Source organism: Ostrea edulis, chromosome 8 (assembly GCF_947568905.1).
Source record: "Ostrea edulis chromosome 8, xbOstEdul1.1, whole genome shotgun sequence".
Lineage (NCBI taxonomy): Eukaryota > Metazoa > Mollusca > Bivalvia > Ostreida > Ostreidae > Ostrea > Ostrea edulis.
This window is the reverse complement of record NC_079171.1, coordinates 27,015,462-27,026,768: the sequence shown is the minus strand read 5'-3', so window position 1 is coordinate 27,026,768 and position 11,307 is coordinate 27,015,462. Positions and strand designations below refer to the sequence as shown.

Genomic DNA, 11,307 nt, shown 5'->3' with positions numbered 1-11,307 from the left:
AGTGACATCGATAATGTAGATGGTATTCACAACACAACATGCTCGTTCAAGAGACTTGACCAACCTGTAGCCGAACCACTCAGTTCCATGGAGAGACGTATTGCGGGGGCTGCAGCAGCTGTAGCGCTGCAACAAGTACCACCACCCGAAGATGTAACGACGACTAAACCCAAAGAGTCAACTCCACCTTCGCTTACAGAATTCACACTACCCAAGCCCCAAGACTCAAGGTCGACCCCGGTCGATGATATAACATCACGTCCACCCAAGCAGTCAAAAATACCTCCACCCGAAGAACTGCCTTCGCACGAAGAGCTAATGATAACATCTCCCAAAAAGGTTGCTCCTACTGCAACGTTTCTGCTGTCTACTCCATATACGCAATCCATTCCAGCGATATTCCGACCAACATCCGTTGGTAAAAAATCGGTGGAACCAACACCTATCGATAAAACGTTGGACATCATCGAAGCTCCTCCATTACCGACACCAACAGATGTTCTTCCACCACCAATTGACAAAACGTTGGACATCATTGAAGCTCCTCTATCACCAATACCGACAGATGTTCTTCCACCACTAGTCGATAGGACTTTGGACATCATTGAAGCTCCTCTATCACCGATACCGACAGATGTTCTTCCACCACTAGTCGATAGGACTTTGGACTACATCGGTCCCGATCCAGAAATTGTTAGCGAGCCGTCTGTACCGACACCGGATCAAAGATCATCAAACGTTCTAAGATATGACGCCATAGAATACGACGTTGCTAATTTAAGGGCACAATACAAACGAGAAAAATGGGATACGAAACCGATTCATACTGGTATGATGAATGAATCCGATCGTCTCAAAACATTTGCGATGTGGCAATGCAAACTCGGATCGACACCAACTACACACAGTATAGCGAACGCAGGGTTTTTTTTCACCGGATGTAGAGACTCATCAACATGTCACCACTGTGATCTTAAGTTAAGGAACTGGGCGCCCAAAGATAGTCCTTGGATCGAACATGCTCGCTGGCAACCGCGTTGTAATTTTTTACTTAAATCGGTGGGGTCACAATATATTGCCACTGTACAAATCGTAGTCGAGAATGATTCGGAGATATCATGTTCCGAAATCTTGCGGATCCTAAAGGAGGGTAGAGTCGGGAATGATGTCGCAACAGATCTTTCGAATCATCCTGCTGTGATAAGCCATGTTAGCAGAGGGCACGGTATCGATCGCATAGCGAATACGTATAACATGATAATTCGCGATTCAGCATTTAGCCATGTTGACATGAATGCTGTCGCGAATGCTATTCTAGACAATACAGTTACACAATCTCGAGTGGGGTGTCAACAGAATGAAATTACTAAAGATGAGATGAGACTAGTCAAGAAGGCCAAACTTGATGATTTGGAGAAATTACTGAATGACAATTCTAGTGAATCATTGACAGATGTACAAAAACAATACATCGAGTTGAAGCGTCGCATAATTTGTAAAATCTGTACAAAAGAAGACGCTTCCGTAGTATTTTTACCATGTGGACACTTGTCTGCGTGCAACCCGTGTTATTCTAAAATTAAAGATCGCAAATGTCCATTATGTAAGACCATTCACAATGGGACCATAAAGGCTTTCTTAACGTGATTATATAATCAAAGACTGAATAAAGATTGTATAAAGTTTGTCAATACTTGTATTTCTGATATGTATATTTCAACAGCTATATCAATGTACAAAATAAACATACATCAAATGATAACATTATAGTTCATATGTCATGTTGTACTTATTTCCACCGGTTGGTTGTGGAGGGAATTCCTGTCTTGGAAAATCGTCATCGCTGCGACTGTTTTTTTCTTTCTCAGCAGCACTTTTGCTGAGAAAACTCATGGTTCGTGCGACCATATTGCGTTTATCTTCATCACTCATGACAGAGATCTGCTTAGGTACCACAGGTCGTTTTCCAGTAACATCGAACGATTCTGGTAGTTGTACAGGTTTATCAGACAGTTTGGACTTCTGTCGCTTAACTGCTTTTGGTTTTGGTTCTGGTTGCTCAACACGAGTCTTATATGAGGCCACGTTCTGTAAATCTTCTGAATTTGCAGGGGTGTCACGCACTTTATGTTTTTTATATACATAAGCGTCACTTGTATCCTTTCTTCTTTTCTGAATCCTACTCTGGATCATAAGTTTCGCTTGGCGCTTTTCTTCTTCGGTCATCGGTCTGTTACTAACATCGTACGCCCCAACCTCAATTTCCGTAACGAGGTCTGTCAATCCTGCGAATTTGACATCATAGTCTTGGGTGGTGATAGTTTCATCGGTATAGATTAGGACATGGATGTCGGATTCAATAGCGATACCTTCTCCATTACAAACCCTAAATCTATCTGTGACATTTCTGACAAATGTCACAAACGCCTTGTGATGACGACTTTGCATCGATACATCTTTGTCGTAGCGAATCACAATTAGCCGCTTATCCGTCAGACTTTTGAACATCTCGTCGTACTTCTGTGACTCGGCGATTCCGACATAGCCAACATCCCCATATACAAGGTTGGTTTTCAGGTATAAAACGAACTTCATGAATTGAGAACTCTTTGATATGACTGCAAGCGGCATTCCATTCTTCAGTTTCAGTTTGTCCATAGTATCTTCGAACCAATGTGGAATCGCGTGCGTATATTCCGAGAATTGTCGATTCATATCGGCATGTTCGGCGCTCCCAAATTGCACTCTGCTCATCAATACGTTGGTTTTACTGCGCATTGATTCCATGATGATATGTGACGTTTGTAGAATACTATCAGTCCACTCGTGTATACCAATGTAGTATGATTCGTTTTGATTTACCCTCCAGTAGTATATAGCAGATGGTGTTGAACGTGTTCGTTTTTTGTAAACGATCGTAGCACAAATTAATATATTAAGTTTTTTAATTAAATTTGTTATTGGTGCACAACTTTCGAAGTGAATTTTACATGTGTCGACATGTCCCCAACTATTCGTCGTTATGTATGACCATCTTCACTATCCCGTGCAATGCTATGTAATACACACGTATCTACATTTTCATCATAATGTTTAACACGTCTAGCGGGTGTAAGTTCCCTTTTAATTTTCCTGGGATTTTCACGATGGTTCGGTGGGTCTTGAAATTGAACAACACGAGGTCTTTTAACCTTTCTAAATTCAATATCCTCATCATCACCATCGCTTCGTTTACGTTTATTGTCAGCCATGTTGGCGTTGCGTGTTTTGATATCCGAGTGTGTTTTCAATATATATAAAAATAACTGTACACTTGATATTCATAATAATAGTTTGTTTTAATTTTGTTACAAATATCGCATGGTAAATATAAATCAATTCATGTTATACACACATATACAATATAAAATCAATCTGAGTGTTCATATCATGTCCACTGGGGCGCATCTAGGTCTAGTATCATTTGATTCTTTATGATGAAAAATCTACAAGGCTGTGCAATTGTTTCTCCACGAACATTCGTGGATTTAAACTCGCCCCCTAGTGCTGGTATGCCGATCTCCTCGCCCTGATCGATGTACGTAATGTGGTCCACATAATATTTATCCACGTCAACCTTAGTGATTTCTTGAATGTCTGCGACTTCGTCAACATTGGTGACTTCTTGAATGTCTGCGACTTCGTCAACATTGGTGACTTCTTGAATGTCTGCGACTTCGTCAACATTGGTGACTTCTTGAATGTCTGTGACTTCTTGAATGTCTGTGACTTCTTGAATGTCTGTGAATTCGTCAACATCTGTAACCAACTCAATGTCTGTAGTTAGTTCGATATCTGTAACTTGAGCCATGGTTATGATTTGGACAACGTTATTATATGATATAATAGATCTGCTCTTTTTTTATACATAACAGTTAAATATAAGTATACTTTTATACATATGTAACTCGATTCTTGAACACGTTCGATATAGTGGCGGATAAACCGTGTGTATAATGCTATTAATTTAATAACAAGGCCATAACTCAATCGTACATCTACCCAATAGAAACTATGGATGACATGAACTCTGCCCCAGCCCATCAACATGCGGAAGAGGTACTTCTTATGACGGGTGTCAATATTACTACACTCCCATCTTTCATGTCCATGTTGAATATGGGTTTCAATCGACTACTGGTGCTAGAAGCCTTTGACCATTTGATTGGTGATAATTACGATGTTAGTTATATAAACAATATCAGTGTCGAACGTGTCATGGATATGATGATGGGAGATGATGTAGGTGTAGCTGCGTTTCTGAGAAATGACACCGCTACCAAAGAAGCAGTTGAAGCTACAGACAAGACTCAGGTTGGAGCTACAGACGAGACTCCGGTTGGATCTACAGACAAGACTCCTGTTGGTTCTACAGACAAGACTCAGGTTGGAGCTACAGACGAGACTCCGGTTGGATCTACAGACGAGACTTCATTTGAACCAGCAGATCTTGTGGAAGAGCCTACCATCAGATACGATTTTGAGCGCACAGTTTACGATATGGATACGGGTTTATTATTAACTCAGACCAAACAATTGAAAGATATGTTAATTTGTAAAATTTGTATGGTTAGTAGTGCCCACGTATTGTTACAACCTTGTGGACACATGTGTGCTTGTAACAATTGTGCAAGAAGGCTCAATCGTTGCCCGATGTGTCGTGTTCGTGCTTACCCAAACAATTCTATACATGTAGATTTAATGTGATTTGTTATCTACGCATTTTGTTATATTTTGGTAACTCTGTATATATGTTTACAATATTGTCGAATTAATAAAAATGTCAACAGTAACACAGTTTCATTTTATATTGATAACATTTATTATACATGATCATGTATACAGCGTACAAGGATATGAATTTTGTTACACATATACAATAGATGCGACCATATCGCAGTTCATATTGGCATGACATTCGCAAATCTTCGTTTCATTAATGAGCTATCTTTGACATCCATAAGGGTCAGTCTAGACATCTTTACAATCTTCGGTGGCGAATATTCGTCTTCATCGTCACTGTCATCATCGACCCATTCATACAATACGTCCGACTGACCATCTCGCTCCAATATTTCCAATTCATTTTTTAACATCGATTGTTCCGTTTTTAGTAATAGTCGTTTAAATGCGAAGTTGTCCCGATCCTGAATATGACTGAGTTTAGACTCTTCCAGTCGAATTTGTCTCTTAGCCAGCACTTCATTATCAGGTATCGCACCACGATATATGTGCAAACCTATACATATTGCCTCTCTCAGAATATATACCCATTGAGTCACCAATTCCATATACCGACAAGAAACGACTAGTAGTTGTTCCAACACCTCGTAATTTCGCAACATGTTTGCACACACGCACATAGATTGACATTTCGGTTTCAATCTATCTTGTAGTATTTTAACTTTCGCATCCAAATTTGTTCTTTCAACTTTCGTAATATCAAGTTCTTGTTGTAACTCTCCAATATATTTATATTCCTTGCTTTTGAAGCACATCGTGGTAGTGTATAAATGGGTTAATGCGATTACAAGTTGAATAAACGGAGTTTGGTAGTTTATACAGTTTACCAGTTAGATTTCGAACGTGTTCGATCGATTTGAACCAAGTGATAACTAATGCTGTAATTTTGTTTTTCAGTTTTTATATAATGATAACATTTGTTCACATGAAAAATATATACACACATAGTACAAAAATAATATATACAATAAACATGATCCAATCACACATTCTTTTTGATCTCAGAGTTTCTCCTTTTCATCAGTAAGCTGTCATCAATGGTCATAAGGGTTATTCTAGTTTCACCGTCTTCCAATTTAACGTTCGACCCATCGAATTTGTATTCGTCCAAATCTTGTCCAGACATCGTAACTCTGTCCACTAACGTTTCAGATTCTCGTTCCAACATCGATCGTTCCAACACTTCTTGTTCAAATGAAAATGTGTACCTTGGGGGGTACACAGTTTGGTACACATCATTGTAATCTGTGCTCGTACGTCCCGTATCACACGATTCGTGACATGTTAGTTTACTATGCGCATCTAGTTCCTCAAGCAATGTTCCCATCCGATTGTCCATCCATCCAATATCCCGACATATCATGGCTCTATGTTCTAGCAACGTACTATAATTGCGCCCCATACAATTACGTGTATATAGGTAATTCCCACTCGATCGCATTATGACACCCAGCGCAATAAGTTCTTGATGCGAATCGCGTACACGTTGATTCAGCATATCATATTCTTGTCCCAACTTGACAATATACTCCATTATGACTTTGGTGATGTATCTCGATGTGATGGAGGGGTTTTGTTGTGTGCAGGTTTCAGTGTGTTATAATTTATTATTTGGAATTTGTTATTATATACATTTTGGCATTTTAATGTTGAACACGTTCGATTATATATAAAGTTCACATCCTATCATCGTTCAATTTGAAGTCGATACGTGTTGTTTTTTTTCATCAGACATCTCGTCACGATGTGCGTAAGCATATACATCTATAGCTATATTCAGCACACTCAACGCCCTGTCCAACGATGCCATATCCCGTTCCAAAGTAATCCTATGCGCCTTCAATAGATTATATTCTGGCGCCATGTTCGCATGCGTATATATAGCTTGTTCTGTTGGAGTCAGTCGTTGTTCCAACGAGGCGATTTTCTGAGCCAAATTCTCCTTTTGTATATTCAAGCTAGACACTTCTCGCTTTATCTTTTTGACGTATTCCATTTCGGCCTTGCGAGTCATCATGGTTGTTTATATGAGTGATTTTGACGAGATATCAAATTGTGAATGTTTTTTTTGTTTATGAAGTTTGGTAGTGATTGTATGTATTTTATACAATTCAATCCTTTGAAATACCAAACACGTTCGATTTTGTAGAGCGTGTAACAGATCGAGTTTCGTTAAACCCTTGTATTACAAGAAAAAAACTGTAGTTTGATTGATAGTACATTTTATTACAACAACAAAAACCATGTTCAAATGTGACATATATATAACATCGTCAACTTGGGTGGTAGTTGGTACATAAAAAAATATATAATAAAATTGTTAAGAATGTTCAGGAAATATTTCGTTCACTCCGATGCGTTTGCGGACTCCGTTAGCTCTTCTATGGACTGTCTCATACTCGTCAATTCGAAATTGTAGTTTGCAGGCGCCTCGTCCGATATCGTATTATCATCTTCGCTCTGCTTATCGTCAACTAGCCCATCTTCAATATTCACCATGAGTCTGTCTATTTTGGCACCAGCCATATCAATATATGCGATAACATCATTCAGTTTCTTTTCCAATTTCAAGTTCTGCTCCAACATCTTAGTGTGTGTAGCTCTATACGACTTGAGGTATTCGTTGTTTCGTTCCAGATCATGTTCGGTTATATCCTCATTCTGTTCATCACAGTATTCTCGTTTGAATTCGAGTATATGTTTAGCAACAGTATCGGCATGTTTGCAAACACAACGATATTCTTCTTTCAAGTCTATTTTCTTCACTACCAAGAGTTTGTGCTCAGCTTTCAACGATTTGATAGTGTTGTAATTGGACATTGTCGTATTGTAAATGTTCACCAAGGTATATGTTGATATTATTATGATTCGATGATGGTTATATTGTTCTATATATAAACGGTTTGTCAGTTTAATTCTCAACGTGTTCGTTTTTTATGCGAATCAAACGTCTGGTGTAGGTTTCATCACAGTGTCACCGTTTCCAGAACGAATCAACCTGTCGATTTTGCGTATATTGTTATCAATCTTATCAATATGTCCAATAAGATGTTCAGATCCAAGGCTCTTCTGTTTCAATAATAATCCACGCATATCCACAATCGATCCGCGTCGCTTAATGAGCCATTCGCGCCTCTTTATGAGCCATTTGCACATCTCTGTGATCGATTTACGCCTCTCTATGAGCGAATTGCTAGTCTCTAGGAGCAATTCGCGCTTCTCCATGAGCGACTCAATTTCATCGTTAGCTTCCTCCGCTTCGTAAGCGTGTCGATCGGTCACATGGACAAGAAACTTGTGTTTACATATATTTAGCTCACTATTAAGGCTTTTGAGATCTTTGCTAACAATATCAAATTCTCGTTTCGCTTCCGTATTCCGCTCCATCAAGTATTCGTAATAATCCATCACCGACAAATCTTTATTTTGGTTAACCAGTTTAGACATTGTAGTATTGTACACGTTTGTTTTAACAACAGTATACGTCTGATGATTTTGAATTATGATCATATGTTCTCATAAATATAGTAGTTTGCACCGGTTGGTACCAACGTGTTCATTTTTTTGCGAATCAAACGTCTGGTGTAGGTTTCATTACATTATGACAATTTACAGAACAGAGTTAATGTAGACTTTCGCGCATATCTCTATCAATCTTATTGATATATGCAATAAGATAGCTCAATTGTCGTGTCATTGTCACCTTCTGTTTTTCCAATGATTCACTCTTCTCTATGAGCGACTCAATTTTGTCATTAACTTTCTCCGCTTCGTCAGGGTTTTTATCGATCACATGATCCATAAACATGCGTTTACATATGTCTAGATCACTATTAACACTATCGAGATCTTTGTTAACAATATCCAATTTTTGTTCCAATTTCATCTTCCGCCCCATCAAGCATTCGTAATACTCCATCACAGATGCATTCTTATCGCGCTTAAATAGTTTAAACATTGTGGCTTTGTATTCGTTCGTTTACCAACAATATATGTCTGATGGTGTTTATTGTGAGGTGATGATCATATACTTTCATAAATATAGAAGTTTTCATCGGTCGATGCCCAACGTGTTCATTTTTATATGAGTCCCAAAATGACTCATTTTTTACTATGCGTTTCCAATAAAATGATAATGTTGTAGTTTAGTTTTCATATTTTTATTGCTGTACAAGGTTGTAAGGTTATCATTAGAATGTAAACAAGATACAAGATGTGAGATACAATATAATTATATTCGAGTATGGTTATTAATACCATCGACATGTTCGTTAACACAACAAATTTCTTCTTTCAACCACATCTTCTTCAACATCAAGAGTTCGTCAAACGTCTGGTTTAGCACCGTTTTTCTGTACATTAACGATCCATTTTTTAATTCTGCGTATAGAACTCTCGGCTTTCTCAAGACAGCTAGAGAGAAGATCTATGTCTTTTCTCGTTTGCATCTTGAGTTTTTCCAGGAATCCGCGCGTGCCAATGAGCAACTCAAGTTCCTCCATAGTTTTCGCAGCTTCGTCAGGTCTTTGGTTAATCATATGCTCACGACACTTGCGTGTATGGTTATCTATATCACTATAGATAGTAACGAGGTCTTTGCTAATTTCATCTAATTTTCGTTGCGAGTTCATCTTATCCATCACCATCCCTTCGTAATCCGCCACAATCGATTTGTGGTTTTCGTGGTCAGCCAGTGTATACATTGTGATATCGTATAGATTCGTTTAGTAATAAGTCCGATGCTGTTATGATTTGATAATGATCATATGCTATCTCTCATAAATATAGTAGTTTGCACAGGTTAATACCCAACGTGTTCATTTTTTTATGCGAGCCAAAAGAACTCTCCTTTTACGATGCGTTACCAATTTCGATAGTGTGTTTATGAAACAAAATAATAAATGCTGTAGTTTAGTTTTCATTTTTTATTGCTGTACAAGGTACCCATACAAGACACAAGTTGCAAGGCTCTCATTAGAATGTAACAAGATACAAGATACTACATATGAGATACAAGATACTAATTACGTTATGTATCATGCAAGACAAACGATACTCATATAAGACAAAAGATACAAGTTATTCAGACAAGGCTCAGGTTACAAGGTTCTCGCACAATGCACGATGTACAAGGTGTTCACACAAGGTACAAGATACAAGATGTAAGATGAATAAGATATACACTGTTCACTGTACAATGTGCAAACAATATTTAGTTAAATACAGTTAATAATTGGTGGTTGGCACATTTTATACAAAAAAGTTTAATCCTTTTCATGGAAGTGCCACGACCCAGCGTCGTCTAAACAGCGTTCTTCAACAGGCTCTTCAACCTGTTTTTCGCGGATCAAAACCATTTCCACGTGTCGACCGTTTTGTTCAGCACCAACCCGATCGCCGTGATCTTCGTGATCGACAATGTCGCTAACAATGCGTCTACCTTTAAGTCTAAGGTTAAGATTGCGTTTAAGTTGTTGGCGAGTTTCTTCAGATATGAATTTTCCATCCAGATCTTCATCTGGTGGATCTGCCACTTCACCAATATCTGCTTCAGATACATCTGTGTCTGATGTATCTGCTTCAGAGATGTCTGTGTCTGATGTTTCGTGACCTATGTCCTCAGTCGCTGACCAATCGCTATCAGTTTCTTCATCATCATCATCATCATCATCATCGTCATCTGGAGCTTCGTTCTCTGACTCTTCAATCACCAGATCCTCGTTTGCTTGCTCTTCGATCGCCATATTTTCGTTCGCTTGTTCTTCGTCATCTGAATCTTCCCCATCAGTGAGCACATGGTTTTCATTATTATCGACTCCAATATCGTCAATGAATCCATGTGCAACGAATTTGTTAACAACCAATTCTTCAACATGATGTCTGCTTGGTGCTTCGGAAACCATCTTGTCAATTATATAGTTGCGGTTTAAGACTATGAGTCGTTTATAACTTTGTAGTTATGGAATACGATTCTAGTGAAGGTATGATTTCTACTAGAATATGTTTGATTTTATGCGGTTTGTGGCACAAATTTGTCGAACTCGTTCGATTTTATAAAGGATTTCCGGTCTAGAACTTCTTCAATTTGTTTAATCTATGAAGGATTGTGTACTTGGTTATTGTATTAATAATACATATCATATTGCAATTTTTCTAGCACCACCCTCAATTTCGCATCGGTATATTCGCCAGACGTTTGTATTTGAGTAAAGGCGATATCGGTTCTTATAATCACTCTGTGTTCGTTCTAGAACTCCTTTTTGTATTCGTAATCCTTTTGGTTTTGTAAATCCTTTCGTGTGTGTTTACCCCCTGTTTGTTTGACTTGATAACTAATGCATGATTTCGTTTTAGTTTTTTTTTATATAGTAAAATTGTCACATGATAACAAACAAACAATACATGGTTTACAATACATTTGGCATAAAAAGATATATATATATATATAATGGCACACGATACGATTGTGAAATCGCTCGTAACTGTTCTATACTGCCCAGACCCACTCTTTCTGTGCACCGTCGT

The 11,307-nt window shown here is 38.2% G+C and overlaps 1 protein-coding gene across 1 annotated transcript; it reads right to left on the bottom strand.

Annotated features, from left to right (window-relative positions):
- Positions 1–10,046: 10,046 nt before the first annotated feature.
- Positions 10,047–10,685, bottom strand: LOC125663003 (myelin transcription factor 1-like protein). Its single transcript, XM_048895332.1, has one exon. The coding sequence runs from the start codon at positions 10,683–10,685 to the stop codon at positions 10,047–10,049; it is 639 nt and encodes a 212-aa protein (XP_048751289.1).
- Between the last annotated feature and the right edge of the window lie 622 nt (positions 10,686–11,307).